This window comes from Grammomys surdaster, unplaced genomic scaffold, assembly GCF_004785775.1.
Source record: "Grammomys surdaster isolate TR1022 unplaced genomic scaffold, NIH_TR_1.0 126546, whole genome shotgun sequence".
Classification (NCBI taxonomy): domain Eukaryota; kingdom Metazoa; phylum Chordata; class Mammalia; order Rodentia; family Muridae; genus Grammomys; species Grammomys surdaster.
The window spans coordinates 2,057,439-2,078,984 of record NW_021621338.1 but is presented as its reverse complement, the minus strand read 5'-3'; the positions used below and the strand labels follow the sequence as shown (position 1 = coordinate 2,078,984).

At 42.4% G+C, this 21,546-nt stretch overlaps 2 protein-coding genes across 4 annotated transcripts in view; both read right to left on the bottom strand.

Annotated features, from left to right (window-relative positions):
• Positions 1-13,595, bottom strand: part of Xrcc5 (X-ray repair cross complementing 5) — a 98,070-nt gene extending 84,475 nt beyond the window's left edge. Inside the window, exons 1-6 of one of the 3 annotated variants that reach the window (XM_028760676.1) lie at positions 13,434-13,595; positions 10,516-10,629; positions 7,891-8,074; positions 6,869-6,917; positions 5,668-5,790; positions 2,728-2,919 (exon numbers count right to left, since the gene is read on the bottom strand). In XM_028760676.1, coding sequence (XP_028616509.1) covers positions 2,728-2,919; positions 5,668-5,790; positions 6,869-6,917; positions 7,891-8,074; positions 10,516-10,629; positions 13,434-13,454 — 683 coding nt within the window. In that variant the 5' untranslated portion in view covers positions 13,455-13,595. The remainder of the gene's footprint in view (positions 1-2,727; positions 2,920-5,667; positions 5,791-6,868; positions 6,918-7,890; positions 8,075-10,515; positions 10,630-13,433) is intronic. The other 2 variants (XM_028760678.1, XM_028760677.1) reach the window with 2 other exon arrangements.
• Positions 13,596-19,664: 6,069 nt separating this feature from the next.
• The window catches only part of Tmem169 (transmembrane protein 169), a 2,943-nt gene continuing 1,061 nt past the window's right edge, over positions 19,665-21,546 (bottom strand). The window contains exon 2 of the mRNA XM_028760543.1: positions 19,665-20,287. Coding sequence (XP_028616376.1) covers positions 19,665-20,287 — 623 coding nt within the window. The remainder of the gene's footprint in view (positions 20,288-21,546) is intronic.

Sequence of the window (21,546 nt, the reverse complement as noted above, 5' to 3'; positions counted from 1 at the left end):
CATCCTACCACAGAGATACCTGTATACCATGTTTATTGCTGTCCTATTCACTACAGTAGGCAAAGAAACCAGCCTGGATGGCCATCAGCTTATGTAATGAAAATGGAGCCCATATACATAATAGAATTGTATTCAGCTTTAAAGAAAAGGGAAATTATAAAATCTGTGAGACAGTGGATAGAATTGAAAAATATATAAGGTGAGATAAGCCAGGCTCTGAAAGATAAATAATACACAGTCTCTTGTCTGTATTATGTGGAGCCTGGCTTCTGATTTTTACATATGTAGATTGTATGGGAGATGAGTTTACAGAGTGCAGGAAACCAGAAAGGGTTCATATGAGGGAACAAAAGAAGCCTAAACTTTGTGTGAGTATGTGTGTATGTGTCTTTGTATATGTGTATGCGTGTCTGTGTCTGTGTCTGTGTGTGTGCGTGTGTGTGTCTGTGTGTGTCTATGTATATGTGTGTCTGTGTGTGTGTCTGTGTGTCTTTGTATATGTGTGTATGTGTGTCTGTGTGTGTGCATGTGTGTGTCTGTGTGTATCTTTGTATATGTGTGTACGTGTGTCTGTGTGTGTGTGTGAACAGAACACATACTATGAAAGTGGAAGGAGACCTACTAGAGGTGGAAATGTTTAAGTACAGATGAGTGGTAAAGAGACGTGGAAAGTCAACCCAAACTAAGGCTCTATGAAAAAGTTATAAGGAGGCTGGAGAGATGGCTCAGGGATTCAGCGCATGGACAGCTCTTGCAGAGGACTCTTGTTCAATTCCCAACACTCATATCTGTGTAACCCATTTGTAACTCCGTTGTAGGGGATCCAATACCTTCTTCTGACTTCTGTGGGCAATAGGCATACATGTAGACATACATGCAGGCAAAACACTCATACAAATAAATAAAGTAAAAAAAAATACATACATACATACATACATATTTTTTTTTCCTAAAACTCTTTCTAGGCCATAAGGAAACTTTCCTCTCTGTAAGCCAATTAGAAGATAGAACTTTAAAGACTTTGAGCAGAGAGGTCCAGGTTTCCTGTGTGGGTGACAAAGCTGTCCCAGAAGCCACAGGTTACTAAGTGAGAATCCCAGGGGCAGGTTACTACTATGAATAACTGGTGAGGGAAACTTGTGAGATCCCCCAAACAATAGGACTACTGCCTCTACTGTGTGTTGCACAACAGACTATGTGGTAAAACCCTACAGCACAAGGCACCATGTGCTTTGGTTGCAGGTCACAGGGAAAGCAAGGCAATGCTGAGTGAGAAGCTTGGTCTCCGATGTGTAGCTTTCTCAATGCTGGAAAATGCTTTGCAGACTGCTGAGAGAACTGTCATAAGAGGTCTTACTCAGTCCACAGATCAGACTGTAGCATGACTGTTACGTCAACTAATCTCTCCATGCTTGAATTTAAGATCCACGACACAGAAGAAGGGCCACATCTAGTACTGTAAACCCTATCAAAAGCCCGTGGCTACAGAGGTGATAGGCCCGAGTGAAGAAGCTACTCCTGTTTTATTAAATGGCCATAATATCCCCCTCAAATTGTCTTTATTAAACACTGTGTGTCTGTGACTGTGTCTGTTTGGGTATATGCATGTGAGGATACACTCAGGACCTCTGGAAGAGCAGGAAATACTTTTAACCACTGGGCCACCCCTCCAGGCCCTTCAAATTATCTTCTTAACATTTATGTTAATGTACATAGATTAGTGGTGCTATATCAGGTTTTGTCAGAGAATCTTTTTGTAGTAGGTGGCAATTACTACAGGTAGGACTATAGGTGGTCAAAGTGCTAAAAGTAAGCGTTTATTGAATGTTTATCCCTAAATAGAACATCTATATTATCCCCTACAAGGCTCAGGGAACAGTATAGAACGAGGATCATAAAAAATTGTAAAACCCAGAGGAAGCGGTGGAATGTTGCAGAATGCTATGTTACAATCATGTAAGCCTGGGCCTTTCAACACTCCATCACGGCGTGGAGGGGCTCACAGGCTCTGCCCTTCCCTCAAAGATCTACAGGCAGTTAACAGTTTATAAGAAAAGAGGAGAGATTTTCTTTTCCTTTTGGTGGGCGAAGAAGAGAGACATTTTCTTCACTACCATAACTACAGGTGGACCAGTCACCGTCTACATGAGTAATCCCTCACCCACACTCCAGTAAGCAGCCCTCACTGGGTAAACCCGTCAGGTCACCAAAAACAAAAACAGACATGAAAGCAGAAAGGAAATGCAGAGAAAAGAGGGATCATCAGGAATGGGAGGACAAGAGGGGGGTGAGTGTGACCAAAAGACGTAATTCATGTGAATGAAAAGACATAACAAAAACAATTACCTACAACCAGTATATACTAATAAAAGAACTTAAACATTTTTTAAATGGGTTTAATAAATGTATAAGTGTAAATGTGGTCCAAGAAATGTGCCCCAAGCTTGGAATAAAGATGAAGTCTATCGCTCTGTCTCTAAGGCTTCTATATACTCCCAACTTCAGTCGCACATCTGGAAATAAATGAGAACCCTGTGTAAACCATACCAACTAATAAAAGGAGATTAAGAGTGAGCTGGAGACCTCTTTAATAAAAGTCAGAACACTTATTAAAGAATGACTGCTAAGTCAAGAGCAGCTCAGAGAAAGACAGCATAAAGGAGATGTCTGACGAGGGATATCCATGTGGGAAGACCGAGAGTGGCCGCTGGCATTCCCACTTCCTACCTGAAGGAATAAATTTCATCCAGCCCATCTTCACCTTCTAAAGCCAGCATCACCCTTGTCACCATGTGGACGCCTTCCTTTTGCTGCTCAGTAAGTCCTTTTTGAGGGAAGGAGGGTGCGTGGTGGTCCAAGCTGGAGCCAAGGTTGCCTCTCTCCCCAGGCTCGACGTTCTTGTCAATCAGAAAAGGCAGACTATCAGGAGAGATTGCAAGGAAAGAAGATGAGCTCTGGATTCCAACACTGTGACTGTTACTACCAATGGGGAAGATGCCTGCCTATCAGTCAACCTTACTCAGCTCCGAAATTTTATCTGTCAAATGCCATGTGTCGACCCAAGTACTACTTTAGCTTTAAATAGCCAACACTCCTTTGATTTGATAAAAAGGGGAAACTGGCTGCCGGCAACCAAATAACTAAAAGGCTCTCTGTGTGGGAAATGAACAGTTACAGCCAGATCCTGGAGCCTTTCTCTCCATCTCCATGGTTCACCTCGCTGCGGTGTACCAGTTGCCCTCTCAGAATGGCCTCTTCCACACAGCTCTACTATGGTCTGTGCCCCAAATTTCCTATATTGAAAAAAACTTAAGTGGGGTGGGGGTCATCAGGTTGACTGATGGCTGTGCAGGGTACTAAGCACCCTTCTGCCTTTTCTGTCCTTCTTGTCATGTGATGTCACAGCATCACCTGGGAGGCAGACATCCCCACCGCCAAATACAAAATTTGTGTTGGCACTGTGAACTCAGATTTACCTTCCCCGAGACCTGTGAGGGGAAACTGTTTATAAACCACCTGGCCTGTATTGTCACAGCAACGGGAATTGACTGAGGCAAGCTCATGGAGCCCAACTCTACTAGCTAAGGACTCGGGGTGCTTTGTTTTGTCTTTCTACTGACTCCTTGTGAGTTTCACATCATCCACCACAGCCCACTCATCTCTTGGCCTCTCATATCCATCCCCCACCCTTGTAACCTCCCCTAAAATAAATAAAAACCACACACAAGACAAAAACACAAACAAGACAAAGCATAGAAAACATCTCATTGTGGACATTGTAATGTGTCACAGTGTGTCTCACAGTATACCTCTGAAGGACTCAAGGGTTCCACCCTCTGACTTCAAACTTACAAGAATATCAGGAATCAACAGTCTGAGGGAAATAACTGGACCAGAGCTACTTGGTCACCTGACCAACAGGGTGAAGCCCTTGTGCTCTGGCATATCTGACTCACAGACAGCTGAGTCAGATAGCCCTTTTCCCACACTGTAGGTGTGGGAAATGAATACTTTACAGACCATCAATCATTCTGCTTTCTATACTTACAATAAGGCTTTCTGTGTAAGCTTTTCCTCTGTTTACTTAGCATGATGGATCCGCACCATGGCCTGCATGACACGTTGAGCTAAAGCACTTGTGTGTGTGTGTGTGTGTGTGTGTGTGTGTGTGTGACAGCCTGTTTGCAATAGGTATTGACTGTTACTGTAGCATCACCCAGGAAGAGAAAAATAACATGAAAGTGAAGCTTGAGGAAGCTTATCCTAGAAAAAGTTACAGTAACAGCTCTTTCTCTGCTGTATCTGACCTGAGTAGAAGAAGCTAAAAACTATGCTGAAGGAATAAGTACATTTAAATGAATCTAAGGCAGCTGGCAATACATGGAATGCCCTGAACAGCAGGTGGCAGCTTGTCATACAGGGAGAAAACATATGCAAGGGAGCCAACACATCCAGTGCAGTGCAAGCAAGGGAAGAAAGACTACCTTCCTCCCGAGTACGCTGCTGTGGACTCATGTAGAAAGATAAAGAGATTAAAGGCAGCTCTTTCAAATGACCTCAGCAGAAAGTGAGTACAATATGCTTCAGACAGGAGGCATCCTGAGATCAGGGGCAGGAGACTGAGCTAAGCCTTCTGCAGCATTGAGAAACCCCAGCTCAGTGACGACTGTCACTTAAAAAGCACTTAATTCCGCTAAAGTACCATCTTAACAAGAGCCAATGTGGTGGACTCTTCTGAAGTCTTCTCTATAGTCCCACAGGAAGACGTCCCTCAGCAGTCTTAAGGGGGATACACATACATGCTACAGGGGTTCGTAATTCCCTACGGCAGGCAGTCTACGAGGCCACAGGCTTACCACTCTGAACAGAAGGCTTCTTAGTGCAGCTCTCAATTTGAAAAGTGATCGTCCCTGATCAGATTAATAATTCAACATCCTGTATCATCACTCTGCTTTGGCCAAAAATAGGATGAGAAGAAATGGGTTTTAAATGCAGCAGGAAGGATTAGTATGACAGGAATTTTTTAGTGGGGATGTAAGACACAGAAAGTAAAAGCTAGAGGGGAAATTCAAGTTCCTGTGAGAGGAGGGACCCTCTTCCTTTTAAACTATAAAATACACATTTTTCTCCCCCAATTTTATAATGTACATAACAAATTACATTTTATTATGTGTCTGCATCCTGAGAATGTGTTAAGCATACACACTGTATGTGATATAAATTGATTCCCAACATAATAGTTCTGTCTACCCTCAATCTACTGCTGTTTGTAGATGACACTCTCTGAGCCACACAAGAAACAAACTATCAGGGTTCTGATGCCATCTATGCAGACAGGAGATAAACTGAATAGTCTCAAAAGAAGGAGTTGTTTTTCTTGTTTGTTTGTTTGTTTGTTTTTTGTTTAAAAAAAAAGCAGATTCTGAAAGCAGTGATTTGCTACTGAGCTCAGTTTCTCTGTACCACTATTTTCTCTTCTTTCTCACCACGTCTCAGAATAGTTCCATGAACACAGGAATGGCCGACATATGCAGGGTAGCCAATCAGCCACCTAGCAGATCCCCCTGCTCAGCTAAAACAGAAGCCTCCTGGGAGCCATCTATACAGAGCCCTGCTCAGTGCATGAGGGATGCTGAGATTCTCTATACATTATTCTCAGGATCTTACAAGAACTGCAGGGAGATGCCAGACTTCTTCAAGTTACAAATTATAATGTCCAGTTGGTCTTGGCTGAACGGGCTGCTGAGGTCAGTGAACACTTCAATATGCTTCTTCCCAAACTTCTTTCCTCTAAAAGACAGAATGATCACATATAGAAGTCATTCTCTGAGGCCTAGGGAGGTGGCTCACGACAGAGAGACAACTGCTGTGCAAGCCTGCGATCTGCATTCAATCACCAAAATTCACCCAGGGCACACAAAGAAAACTAACTCCATGAAGTTGTCCTCTGGCCTCCAACATAAGCCAACATGTGTAGCATGCACACAGAAGTGGATGCATGTGTGTGTATGTGTGTGTGCACAGAGACACAAGATAAAACTTTTTTTTAAAAAAAGCTTTTTTAAAGGAAGTAAGTCTCCTGATATTTTTGTGGAGAGTTAAGAGTCATTTGGTCACTGATCAGAGAGGCGAATGAGTGACTCTAGACATAACTGACTGAGTGTGATTACGTGCTCCAAGTTTAGTTGAGTTCCTATTAAACACGGAATCAGCTTCATAGAGGTCACGCTTGGCTGAGCATTATAAAATATAATATTCTGTGTCCCCAGCCCTGGTTCCTAGCACTGTGATTTAAAACCATGCCTTCCCACCTGCACAGCTTCAGAGCATAAACAAGGCATTCCCAGGCATAAGAAGACATCAGCCTGGCAGCTTCACTTCCCAAATGTCTTGCTGGGAACTACCCCTGGGATTAGCTGCAAGACTTCCCAAAGGATACAGACTTAGAAACAATAATACAGATTCAGGCCCAGGATGTGATCGTAAAATGTCTTTTCTAACAATGCAACCCTATATGTTCAAGGGCAGACACTTTTAAGACACAGTAATTAAGTGAATCATGGGTCAGGAAGCTGACAGAGGTACTGTGTACAGCACACCAACTACTTATGGATCATACCACTTAGTACTTTTTAAAGATTTGGGGTAACTAGTTTAAGCCAAATAAGAAAACCAAAGTATGCCAAATACTTATTTCACCCAGAGAAACTCCCACCAAAGGTAGCCCTTCATTTAAACCTTCAAAAGCTAGAAAGATGTTAGCAGACTAACGTGCTACTTGATTAATAACGAACCACACAGCCTCTGAACACATCAACCCATGTTTTTCTCAGAAAGTCCCACTCCTGTCTTCAGGTGAGACACTCACATGGTTTCACGCTGAATCAAATCCATGCATACAATCAGGGCGTCCAGGACTCAGCCAGTTAAGGGTTGAAAGAATAACAACACTCCCTCCTTCCCATGAACATCACAGTTTCTCCCAGCAAAGCCTACACTATTGGCAACTGTAGACACTGGATGACTTGAAAAGGCTTGCCCCATGTGCCCCTCTTCCAGATTTTATTTCAAAAGTGCTTTCTATCAACGTATACATCCTAACAAATAGTGTGTGTGTGGGGGGGGGGGGGAACAAGAGATTTAACACATACTCATTTAACAAAAACCCTAAGATGTCATTTAACAGTTCCTAGAACCCATACGTGGTCAGCAGTCCACTCTTAAATACAATGCAAGCCATAAAGCATCATTAGCAAGTCACATCAAACACGGCAGCACTTCCTAGTGGTCAAGAATGGCACTACTAATTTTTTAGAAAAATACTAAAAATACACTCTTAAAATTAGAACTCTAATATCTCTCTCTCGCTCACTCGTTCTCTCTTGTTCTCCCCCCCTCCTGCCCCCTCTCCACCTGTGAATTGAGATGCAGAACTCTCAGCTACTCTCCAGCACTGTGTCTGGACACTGCTATGCTTCCTGCCATGATAACGGACTAAACCTCTGAACTGTAAGCCAGCCCCAATTAAATGTTGTCCTTTATAAGAGTCATGCTGTACTCATGGTGTCTCTTCACAGCAATAAACTCTTAAGACAGCCTCCAAACAGTGAAACCAAACCCAGTCCCTGGTCAACATATGCACATACTCCCTAGGATTTCCCCCTTCCTGTACTTCTCAACCTCTCAATATCACAGGGCAGATAGAGCAAGACACTAGAGGCCCTGGAGCTGAGTATCCATTAACTCCATATTGATTGCACGTACCCCTTTACTTAGATGAAAATATACCCAGATATTCATATCTTGGACTCTGGAAGAGACTCACCAAACTGGATTATAATTCTCCAGAAAAAGGGAAATTTCTAGTCTTTTTGGACACAAAAAGGATACAATCAGCTTGTCGAGAACTTGGTTGGATTTTGTTTCCGATGTCTTCCAACAAATCAAAATCTGGTAGCATCAGATGTCTGTGCACTGTGATGTTCTGATACTGGTCCTCTCCAGCAAGGGCATTATCAGTGCTGTCTGTACCATAGAGGACTAAAGCGATCTCATCCTTGCTTTCCGAAAATACCTAGGAAGGAATATCCAGAGGCTGAAGGCTATTCAAACAGTGTAGGAGGAAGAGGACACCTGACCTTCAGGGAGCAGGAAGACCATACCTCCTTAAGCAGGTCCCTAGGGCCACCAGATACTAGATAAAAACAAACACAGGACTACCAACAATGACAGCAATGCCCTAAGCAGACTTTTTCTAGTCTTTAAAAATTCCTTCATTACTGTATGTAGATGGTGTTTTGCCTGTATGTGTGTCTGCTCAATTTGTACTGGTGCCCTGAGAGTATGGATCCCTGGGAACTAGAGATGCAGGTATTTGTGAACCACCATGTGGGTGCTGGGAATCAATCACATTCTCTGGAAGGGCAGCCAGTGATCTTAATCTGTGAGCCAGCTCTCCAGCACCTAAGCAGACTTTTCATTATCTGTAGGTCTTACTTTTCATATCAGCACAATATTTGTGCATGCTTCATTCTTTCTGCTCCTGACTTCCCTGTGACTAACAGTTCCTGCCTCCTTCACTTTCCCAGAATGACAGGCTGTAACCTGGACCATGAACTAAATAAAATAAACCCTTTCTCCTCTAAGTTATTTTTTCAATAGGTTTTTGTGTTTTGTTTTTTCTTTATACCAGAAACAGAAACCTAGGAAGCTGTTTTTGAAGCAGGGTCTTTTCCTGTAGCCCAAATTGGCTTTAAAACTTGCTGTGTAGCCTATGCAGACCTCAATGCCCCCTTTCTGAGGGCTGAGGTTATAGGCATACATCAGCATGCCCAGTTTATAGAATTATTTTATTCCTGAAAGCAACTCTGTCTGATAGGGAATATTATTTTTTTCTTACTTTGCACACAGGGCATTGAAGCATTATATTAGATGTCTCCAAGATAGCCAACATCCATCCCTTGGCATTTGCAGGCTACTTTTTATTAAAAGAAGAGAGTCTAATTCCTCTCCATCTTTAAATGTGAACTGGCTGCAATGACTTATTGACAAACACAAAACAGCAAAAAGGCGTTCTGAGATTTCTAAAGCTAGGCTATGACAATGACACAGGCAGTGCCTCTGGGAACTATTTAGAAGTAGCTGCTACCTTGTGAGGTTCCCAAACTCCACGTATATATATGTAAGCGGTCTCTGAGTTCACAACTGCCATAAAGCACCATCATCCACCTTCTTTGCGCATGCCATCTTGGACATCTACACCAAGTGAGCTTTCAGGTAACTCCAGCCCCAGCTGCCCACCAGGTACAACTGTGTAAGAGGCTTCAGGGGAAAAACACCTATTGAAATGGTACGTCATGCTTATAATCCCAGCACTCAGGAGGCAGACATGAGAACTGAGAGTTCCAGGCCGGCCTGAGCTAGGAAAGACACTGTCTCAATTTTTAAAAAGTAGAAGAGGTAGTAGAAGAGGGGCGTGGCAGCTAGTATTGTCAACTTGACAAGATCTAGAATCTGAGAAACAAATCTCTATGTACATTAGGTTAGCCTGTGGGGAATTAGCTAGATTAACTGAGGTGGGAAGACCCACCCTAATTGTGAGTGTCACTGTGCCCCACGCTGGAGACCTCGGCTGAACAACCAGGAGCTAGTGAGCTGGACACTAACCTTCACCTCTCTGTTTCCTAACTGCAGATACAATGTGACAGCTGCCTCAAGCTCCTATATCCAGGCCTTCCCTGACATAGCTAACTGGACCTTGGAACTGTGAACCAAAATAAAACCCTTGTATAAGTTGTTTTATCAAGTTATTTTTGTTGCAGCAACAAGTAACTAATCGAAAGGGGGTTGGGAAACAGCCATAACTGAGCCTACCTCAGCCACTCCATCAAACCCATCGGGCATGAACAATGACTTCTTTTCTTTCTCTTTGTTTGTTTGTTTGTTTTGTTTATTTTTGGGTTTTTTTTTTGACATAGGGTTTCTCTGTGACATCTTGGCTGTCCTGGAACTTGCTCTGTAGTCCAGGCTGGCCTTGAACTCAGAGATGCACTTGACTCTGCCTCCCAAGTGCTAGGATCAAAGGCCTGTGCCACTGCCACCCAGCTATGACTTTTTTAAAAAGTCACTTAAGATATTAATACTTGTAATGCACTGAAAAAAGATAACTGGACTAGACACAAACAAACTGAACAGCTTGCTCAAGATCTTGAGGTTAGTAAATAACAGGTAAAGCAAGGATTCAGATGCAAGTCATCTGGCTCTAGAGAGTTTTATTAAACATTTTATATTGCCTTTCCTTTCCCCTAACAACTGTTGTATCTAACAGGTCAAATCAGGAAAAGCAAAGGAAATCAGGCTTTGGGGTAAGCAGGCTTGGGTACATTGAAGAAAACCGCCCAGATTCTGAAAAACACAGGCTAGGAATACAGAGGAGGCTGGTGTCTTATGTTAGGAGCTGAAGGCAATGAGTGTTCAAAACATGGGTTACAAGTTTAAGCTTAATCTGAAACTTACCTGTCGTTGGACAAACATAGTCATCACTTTCTTTGCTTGTTCAAATGGGGATTCTTCACCAGGAAAGGAGTTACCCATGGCAACCCCCACATCCATACACAGCACAACAGCTGCCTAGAAACAAAAGGCCCAGAAAGTACACAAGAAAAAGGATGTTATTAGCAAAGTTTCTGGAATAGGTCCCTATCCTGCTACCTCAAGAGGACGGGTAAAGGGAGAGGATATGTGTGTACATAAGTAAGACATGAAAAGTTTCAATAACATATCTGAAATGTAAAAAATTAAATGTAAAAAATTAAAAATAAATTAAATTAAAATAAAATAAAACGTTTCAAAAACATGTAAAGTTCCACTCTGGAGAGACTGTGAATGGCTTCAATGTTTCCTAAAAGCCACATAAACGGAGGTGTCAATCTTGTGACTGATGAAGTTACAATTATAAGCAATGGCACTAGGTCACTAAATAGCAATCATATATTGGGGGACTCTCTGCATTTCTTTCCTATTGCTGTGATAAAATACCCTGAGAGGGTAACTTAGGGGATAAAGCCTTTATCTTAGCTCCTAGTTCTAGGTTATAGCTCTCATAGTGAGGGAGCCATAACAAGGCCTCTGGCACTTGAGGCAGCTCAGTATGTCATATCCAAAGCACAATGAATGCACACGTGTCAGTGTTCAGCTTGCCTTTCCAACTTGATAAGATCCTGAGTCCTTTGAGGAGGGAACAGTCATACCCATAGTTGAGATGGGTCTTTGCACATCAGTTACCATAATCAAGACAATCCCCCCCAAGGCAGGCCCAAAGGCCCATCTCACCCCATGAGTCTAAGGTTTGTCAATGTCATGATTAACACTATCACAGGGACTAAGAAAATAAAACAAATTAGATGCAAAACAAGACATATGTGACGCTCTATGCATTTTGCACACAAAATTTAATTAAACAGAAACTGCAGAAGATCTGAACTCATAATTTCAAAGTAAACTGTAGACTGAGTCAACAAGATGATACGGCTTCACCATTCTATCCTCACAAACATTTTAGGTTGTTAAAACACTATAATGTATTCAAGAAAGAAAATGAAGGGTCTTTTGGTGTGGGAAAAAAAACAACCAAAAATCTAGATTAGCAATCCAGAGACCTAGGTCTGGTCCTAACTTCTCTAATTAGCTCTGACCCCTAGGCAATGTCACTTAACCTCACTGTTAATTCAGTCAGGCACAAAGTTGTTGGGCTTGATGAGGTATAAAGTTGTTTGCAGAATTAACAGTCCTGATCCTACCAGTCTCATTTGTGCTGACCAGACAGAATGTGACGGATTCTGGGCATCACATCTTAGGAGACAAAGACTGAAAAGTGATCAATTAAGACGGTAATCATCTGATTCTAAAGGTGTTTGGAAAACCTGAAGGAGCTCCTACAGTAGGGGCATGATTCACAAATTTGACTTCTTTACAACACTCAAAGGAAATACTATTTTCCTTTAGTTCATAAGGAATGGAACCACATGATACCCTGATATTAACATGTTTCAGAAGCAATGACAACCTATTTGGGGACGAACAACAATAAGCTAGAGTACCTTTGAGAGGAATTCCATTTACATCCCACAGTGATTCCCTCAGTATAAAAATCTCTTCTTTAAACGTAGGAATCACAAAATATGCTAGCCATGTTCCTTTACTATATGGCCACAATGCTACTTTTAAAGTAGCAAACACGAAAGGAACAGAAGTCTTTTGTCAAGAATTGGAGATTCAGAGAAAGGTATCAAAGAGTTTGACAGTATGAAGATTCTAGACTGGAAGAATGGTTTATAATACTTTAAAGTCTTTGTCTAGAAGCAGTAAGAAAACCAGGGAAGACAAACTGGGAGAGCACTGCAACTCTTCATTACTACACTGAAGCAATACAGCCTGCCAGGATTTTATCTCAAGTACATCTGCCACCGTGAGTCCTTCACGGGAGCTACAAAGTTCTCAGCAACTGAAAGCGGAGGAAAAAAGGAAGGAAGCCACACCAGTATGAGTTCACAATTTAATCAAAATTTCCCAAATGGAGGTGGAGGAAAATCAAGCTCTGTTATGAAACCCCTATCTTGTTTGTATTAAACGAATAGGTGAGTCGGTGAATGAATGGATCCTTGCAACTGCATCTCTCTCTAGTGATCAAAAACAATCTCTTTGAACGTTCACTGTAATTTCCATTATTAATCTAGGAAGCCGGGGGTCACTGGTTCTTAGCAATAGAGCAGTTTTGTTTTGTTTTTCTTTCAGAGCTCTGAAAATGGCTTGGATTTCCATTCATATTTTACCACCCATGGAAAGGGTGTCCACGTTCTAATCACTTCAGTTCTTCGTGTCTTGACTCTCCTTCTTACAAGCTAAGGACAATAATGTTCATCTCATGGTTTGGTGTGAGGATTTAATTAAATAGGAATAAAAGGTTTAGTTGTGCCTCACACAGCTTTCAATAAATTCGAGATTTTTAATTATTATGAAGGTAACAATATGACACTTTACATCTTGAGCTATTTCATTCTCAGAATCTCACGGAATCCCTTTCTGAGGTTTTACAAGCCTGTCATGTAGGGGACTATCCTCGCTAACTTATATAAATTTTTAGAACCCAGGTTGAGAAGCAATAAATGGCGTCTGTGTTAGCAGGTGGAGTGGATAGAAAGTAAACTGAAGCAACTAGGGAGAAAGAGAGGATGCGAAGCGGGAGAGGCAGGAGGGAGGATTACGGGAGCGTGAAGCTGCACAAGACTCAAATGCAGAACTCCGAACCCCAAACCTTTCGTTTTGGGCATTCATCCCTCAGAGCTGACTCAGCTGCGATTCCCACAGCTGCTGCTACCGAACCACCCTCTGGAGATCCCCGGCTTAGGAAAAAGAAAAAGCCCTGCTCTCAGTACCTTATTACCGGACCACGCCATGGTTGCTGGTCCTCAGGTGGTTTGGCTACTTTTTCCGGGCGGAAACCTAGAGTGTTGCAACTCAGTTCCGGGCAACCCACCGATCCAGACGTCCCGCTCTGCGTGCAAGGCGCGGAAGCCCTGCTCCTGGGCTGTGAGCATGCGCAGAATTCTCTCCCCGCCTCCCTAATCAAGGCTTTGTTCACTGAGCTGCTAAAACGCCAGTATTGGGCTAGAGAAATGGCTCAGCAGTGTAAGGCGTTTGTCATCAAGCTTGACGACCCCAGTCAGACTTCAAGCACCCATATGGTGGAGAAAAAGAACCAACTCCACAAGTTGCACTCTGATTTCCACGTGTCCCACACATCACGATAAGTCAATAAATAAATTTAAAATAAATAAATTTAATAAGCCGGGCAGTGGTGCCGCACGCCTTTATTCCCAGCTCTTGGGAGGCAGAGGCAGACAGATTTCTGAGTTTAAGAGTTCGAGGCTAGCCTGGTCTACAGAGTGAATTCCAGGACAGCCAGGGCTACACAGAGAAACCCTGTCTCGAAAAACCAAAATAAATAAATAAATAAATAATAAAAATAAATAATAAATAAAATAAATTTAATAGTAAAAAGTAAATAAGGAAGGAAAAGGGTCACGGGTTAGGAATATGTACTGTTTTTGCAAGGGTGAATATTTCAAAGCCCAGCACGCACATCAGGCTACTCAAAATTCCAGTTCCGTGGGATCTGACGCCCTCTTCTGGCGTAAATTCAAATGCACATACGCACATGCATGCATACACAAGTTTTTAAAATAAAAATGAAAAAAATAATTGCTATTACTGAACTGATAATGATCCCTCCCACTAGCAATTTGTATTGGCACTCTGGAGTTAAGAGTCCTCAGTGAAAGATGAATCTACAAACTCACTTAACTCCTCTAAAGGCTTTCTAAACATGATACTAAAGAAAAAACATGAACATGACGACCTTAAAAGATCAACGTCCAAAGAAAGAGTGAGCATGGGCTGGTGAGATGGCTCAGTGGTTAAGAGCACTGACTGCTCTTCCAGAGGTCATGAGTTCAAATCCCAGCAACCACATGGTGGCTAACAACCATCTGTAATGATATCTGATGCCCTCTTGTGGGGTGTCTGAAGACAACTACAGTGTACTTACATATAATAAATAAATAAAAATTAAAAAAAAAAAAAGAGTGAGCATTCTCCAAGTTAAAAGAAAAAAATAGGGGGCTGGAGAGATGGCTCAGTGGTTAAGAGGTCCTGAGTTCAGTTCCCAGCAACCACATGGTGGCTCACAACCATCTGTAATGAAATTCGGTGCCCTCTTCTGATGTGTCTGAAGACAGCTACAGTGTACTCATATACTTTAAATAAATAAATAAATAAATAAATAAATAAATAAATAAATAGAAAAGGTAGGAAAGGCATTCAACTCTACAAAATGGAGATCTTAGCCTCTGGGATGAATTTCCTGCTATCCTGGAGTGTCTGTGGCTGGGAAAGATGCCCTTTTCTAGAAATGGAGGCTGTCGATTACCGTGAGTGTTCACCATTTTCAAGGAAATTTCTCAGCAGTCCTTCCCTTCTGATGAACTTTTGCACAGAAACTGCCTGTTTTCTACACAAAAATGACTCACAAGCTTCAGGTGGTTGGACAAAAGGTCCAGAGACCTGGGAAATGTCTGCAAACCTCTGTTCAATCTGGGAAATGTTCAATCAGATTCTCTTTGTTGAAAATAGCAGGAAGAAAACAGGCACTAAAATGGAAATGATTTAGAGAATTCTTGAAGAAGTCTTCAGGGAATGAAGGTTTAAAAAAAATGAAGCTGGTAAGGCTAAGAGATGGCTCAACAGTTAAGTGCATTCGCTGCTCTTGCACAGGACTAGGGTTCAGTTCCCAGAACCCACATTACAGCTCATGGCCATCTGTAACTCCTGCTCCAGAAGATCCCACACCCTCTTCTGGGTTCTGAGGACACCAGGCACCCATGTGATACACAAACCTACATACAGGCAAAACACTCATACACATAAAATAAACAAAAAATTTAAAATAAACACAGTGATGTCTAGACAGACACTTGAAGTGCCCAGAGGATTCTTCCATGGTTTCATTCAAACTTGGAGTCGTTTTGAAACTGAAATGTTATTTCTAATTATAGTTTTACTATGGTTCATATTTAGAGTTACTGTGGCTTTACCATAGAGGATGTTTGCAAGCTATGTCATAGTTTTATCAGGGATAGAGTCTCTCTTTTCTCTTCCTCTCTCTTCTCCTCCTCTTCTCTCCATCCTTATCTTCCCTCCCTCCCTTTCTGCTTCTTTCACTCCCTCTCTTCTCCATATACACACACACCCTTCCAATATAAGTCTGTTTCCCAGGAAGAATAAAAAGAGGTTCTAGTAGCTGTCCTTGTTTGCATCTACACGATCTTTATAGACGTCTCAAGAACCATCCACTTTCAGGAAGTTAGAAGGCCATGGTCTTGAAAATGCATGGATTTTAAGCATTGCTTGCTCTAACAAAAATCTTCCCTTAATCAAGGGGAAAGGAACAAACATTAATAATGCAACAGAATACATGGCTACTGAAGGGACTCTAGCCAGCCTGAGAATGACACACATGGCTCTGGCAGGCCTTGCTGTTCTCACTCATCCCCCTCTGCCTCTATCCAAAGTCAGTCCTTTATCCCCATAAATATCCCTCCTCCCTCTCCTTTGTTCACGTCCCCTTCTCCCTTGTCCTCTGTCTCCTGTCTTTGTCTCTTATCCCCTGCCCTCTGTCCCATTGGGGGCAAATAAATCTCCTTTGTGCTGAGAACTTGGTCTTCAGAGTCCTAAGCAGATATTTTCCCTTACAATAACTTTGTGGGGGTTGCCTTTATAATCCTTTGGCTAACAATAGCTGGAGCCTTACCTAGAGAATTCTGTCTGGGCTGGTCCTTTTTAATAAAAAGCTTCTAATATATTAAAACCAAAATTTGAGTCATACTGATGAATCTCCGAATGACCCCAAACCTGCAACAAAATAAGAGTTGTTTTAAAAAGTAAGCCCTGTTATACTGAATTTTGTGAACCATGTGTTTCCTTCAGGATGATGAACAAAGTAGAAAAAAATTTACTTCAAAATGTAAATTAAATTGCTGGAATATTTAAGGTTGGTATCACTCCTAAGTATGTTAAATAGCAGTCTCCTTTGAGATCCAAACATCCCATCTGGCAAGGAAGTTTCTTAAGACAGAAAATAAACAACTCAAAACAGCTTCAGGAAGTCCCTGAAACTGACCAGATTTACTAGGCCCCCTCATTCCCAAAAGTAATGTTCAGAAAAAAACAAGCTGCCTGGAAGAAATGTAGACCAATTGAGTCACTTGGAAACGACACTCTCCAACCTGCTGAACTGTCTACAGGCTGTGCAGCGTGCTCCAGGTTTACCTACTTTGTGAGCTGTGACACATGCTGAGGTGAGCTTTGGCGATGCAGCTCCATTTCTGGTCCTGTAAGTAACCCCTTACCCATATCCCTGTAAGTAGCCCCGATAAAACTAATTGGTTCAACAAGTTGGACTTTGGTGGTATCTATACTTTGGTCTGTCATGGGTTCTGTTGGACTTTGGTAGTCAGTGTCAAGAGGAGGAAGTGGTCAAATAAGGATGTTGGTGGTTAGCTTTAGGGATGTAATCTAGTGGGTTTTAGCAGGGAAGAGGGAATGGGGAAAGGGCAAGGCCTGCCAGAGCCGTTTTTGTCATGCTCAGGCCCCTTCATTACATAAGAGAAGACTGGACGAGCATTAGAACAAAGATGTGCCACCTTCTGCTCCGAGCAGACAGCTGAAGCATTATATGGACAATTTGGAAACATCATTAAAATCCTAACCACAACTGTATTCCTATGATGCCACATTCGGCTCTTTTCATCAAATATTATCTTTTAAAGTCCATGTTTTATAAGTAAGTAAACTGAGGTGAGGGAAAGAAACCTTATGTTGCCCATTAATCTTTTCACTACTACAAACTAAAACCCTTTGTGGGCATTCCAGAGTGGGAGAATAACACTCTCAAAGAAGGATGTGGAAGGATGGTCCAGCAATTATGGGCATTTCCAAGAGAGCCTGGGTTTGGTTCCCAGCACCTACACAGCAGATCACAACTACCTGTAACTCCAGTTCCAGGGGCTCTAATCCCTCCTGACCTCCTCAGAATCAGCCATATATGTGGTAGGACCCCTCCTGGCCTCCTCAGAATCAGACATGCATGGGTACACTTACATACATGCAGGCAACACTCATACGCTTAAGACAAGTCTTTTAAGGATCTCTCATCTACAGGACTCTCAACAGGCTTACCCCTTTTTCTGAAAACAGTAGCATTCAGAGCTATTTTTGAGAGCCCCCCCAATAAAATAAGTAAATGCTAATCAGAGTTTATTATCTTTATTTCATTAATATTATTCATATCTCTGGAAATGTACCAGAAAGCACCACAGCTATCTTCAAAAATACTGGACACATTTTCTTTTCCTTTCGATCAAACAAATTAACAGGATTTTTTGTTTAATTCTCTGAAAGTGGAGTTCAGCACCATACATTAAATAAATGTCCCTGGCTGGCTTTGGGGGAGCTTGATCAACCCCTCTGGTTCGTTGAGTGCTTCAGAGCACTTCTTTCTGAGACACACACACCAAAATAAATAAATTAATTAGTTAAAATAAAATAATGATGATCACTCTTTTTAAGAACCCAAGCCTCAAAACTCACTGACTTCTCAGGACTCAAGATTTTGAAATCAGGACACTCTTAAAAATGAAGTTGTTATTTCTCCAGTCCAGAATCTCTTCATCTGGATTTAGCTGTTACATCACTCCTAACCCTGTCAGCTTCATGCTATAAAGGCCTGAGAGAATAAGGCTCCTGGGTTTGGTGAAACCACAGGGTAACTGTGGTTTGTTTTGAGCTACTGATCTCTGCTGGGTTACCATTCAGACGATGTACTCTCTCTCTTCTCCATTTTTATAAATTAAATATTGTTAATCCCTGTTCCCCTTCCTTTCCAGGAAGAACTGTGCCGTGATTGTGTGACCATTGCTCCTATCTAATGGGTCTTTCCAGAGAACCCTGAAACCACTTGACAGAAGGTAAGATGCCAAGTACACGAGATGCTACTACCTAAGGCATATGCATAGTGTACGTATCTATGTATAACGTATCTATCTATAGTGTTCAGATCTATGTATAACTCTCTGTAAGACTAGGGCCAAAACAATTATATGAATAAACAAACAAACAAATAAAGCTGCATTGGTAATTTGGAATTCTGGATGTATCTAAATACCTGTCCTAAGATGTTGATTTGTACTCCACTACCCAATAGCCACTATCCCCCTTTTCTCAATTCACATAACCCCAGTATCCATCTAGGAATATGGTTACCCAGATGAAAGATTACAATTCCCAGCATCCTTTGATTGTGAGGTCATGTGACTATAGTGTGGCCAATGAGATATAGTAAGTACTGAGGGGGAGGGGACTTGTAAAGCCTCCTTAAACAGGTCGAGTCTGCTCCTCTTTCCATCTCCACTGCTATGACTGAGTCGTAGTCAACATTCAGTAACTGAGGGGCACTGAGGACCACACGCCACCATCCAGTGAACCCCGGAAATCTTCATAGGGTCTTGGGATGGGCTGCCTCCAGACATCTGCAAAAGAAGGAAGTACATTTCTCTCCTGTTTAGTTCACCAATGTTTGTGGCTTTAGATATATGCAGTTCTATCTAAAATACAACGATGCTCCGTCTTTAGATTAGTAGCCTAGCTCCCTAAGTGTGTCGCTCCATCCCCATCTATTTTCTTGGTGGATTTGGTCACCCCTGAGCTTCTTCATCTTTTCTGTCACATTTAGGCACATACTCCCCTGGGTCATAGGCACCAATGACACCTTCGAGCCCATGAAGGAATTTGCGATGTATCTTCATGTTGCACATAAACAGTCCTTCTAGGGCAAAGAGTCAAGAAGCATTTGTATTTCAGATGCACTGCTTTGGCACAAGTCGCTTTTCTGTTTTCCACCGTCTTGGAATAATGAAGATGGTGGGATACACCAGTGTGAGCTAGGATGTTCCAGGACTGTGGAGGGTATTAGACAGTTTAAGGAAAGACTCTGCTAGATTCCGTAGGATGACTATAGACTACTAGGGCCTGGGAACGAAGTCACTGGCGGTCTAGACAGTAGAGGTTTCTACATCCTGGATGGGGTCCTTGTTGGAGAGATTGCCTGAGATATTATCAGACTCCAGCAGTTCCACAATGCTGTAGGGAGAACAGTCCTCCAGACCCAGCTTGCTGCAGAGCCAGCCACAGAAGCCTTTCTCCATGTCACAGGCAGCTCGCCACCATGCTGCCCAGGACCATGAGAGCTGGACCACAGCGGCATAGAGCCCCAGGGAAGAGGCCATGGCCATGATGAGCACTGGATAGAAGAGAATGAGGCACGGACAGCAGGAAATCTTATGCCAGAAGGTCCTTTCTTCATTGTACACAAGAAAGATGTTGTACCAGGTGATGGTGCCATAGTAGAAAGATACAACAAAAGAGAGGACAAAGACCACAGGCAGGCAGACCAGTGTCCAGAGGACCACATGTGGCCCCTGGTCTGCCCCCACCTGGCAGGCCCTTCTTCCTTCAGGTGCTGCTTCCCTTGACAGCTCCTTGGGTTTGGTCAGCTCCTGCAGCTCCTTCTCTGTCAGAGTGACGTGGATATCCACCATCTGACCCTTCTTCTTCCCTCTTGTGATGGTTCCAGTAAGTGTGACATAGCGGCTGTCCAGAGGCACATTCCACACACCTGCAGCGCACAAAGGAGATGAGCATCAGGAACTGAGGGATCCACGGTTCATCTCAGTGCCATCCTGAGGCCAGGCCTGAGTGAGAGTAGTACAGCCAGCAGGTCAGCAGCAGGCTTCAAACAGATCTACTCCCACAGAGATCGCTGGCTCCACAGTGTGGGCCCTGAGAAAACGGTGAGCAAGATTAACATGTCCTTCCTATTGTTTCTACATTTTTCTAGACCACAGCCTTGACACAGTCTCTGTAATAGGGAGACTGGTGAAGAACCTCTTCACCACTTTATCATGTTCCTGTTATGAAGGCATTATTTATGAGTATTGACCTGTGCATAAAATGTGTGTATGTATATGTACACCCTCTCCCTTCTCATGCCTAGTTCTGGGTTTCCCTGAGATGGAGAACACGATGTCTCATGTCTATAGACACCCTAGCTGTTAAGTCTAAGTGAGTGTTAAATATACACTCACTACACACATCTACACACATATACAAACACACACATATACTGTGATGGTTTGAGTAGACTCCTACTTGGCCTATAGGAACTGGCACTATTAGGAAGTGTGGCCTTGTTGGAGTAGGTGTCTCACTGTAGGGGTGAGCTTCAAGGTCCCCTATACTGCAGTCCTCTTCCTCACTGTTTGTCTTCCCAGACTAAAACCTCAGCGATAAGCACAGGGAGACTGCTCATGTTGTCCACTCTGAGCATGAGTCTTAACATCTATCCTACGTGAACAGGCCTATCTAGTACTGCATGATGCTTCTTAACACAGATAACCCACAGGCTCCATAATAGCAGCAAATATTCTTATACGTGGAGGACAAAGATATAAATTTCATGGTGGAGATCCTAGGAATCTCTGCGATACACAGTCTGTGTACTGTGGATCTTCATAAATCGTGACCAGTTCCCTACAGTGCAGCTGATAGGACTCTAACTGGTGCTCGAGGAGTATGACGGTATTATCTAGTTCCACATAATAATACTGCCATATTCTAGTTCTACATAATAATACTGCCATATTCTAGTTCCACATAATAATACTACCATATTCTAGTTCCATATAATAATACTGCCATATTCTAGTTCCACGTAATAATACTGCCATATTCTAGTTCTACATAATAATACTGCCATATTCTAGTTCCACATAATAATACTACCATATTCTAGTTCCATATAATAATACTGCCATATTCTAGTTCCACATAATAATACTGCCGTATTCTAGTTCCACGTAATAATACTGCCGTATT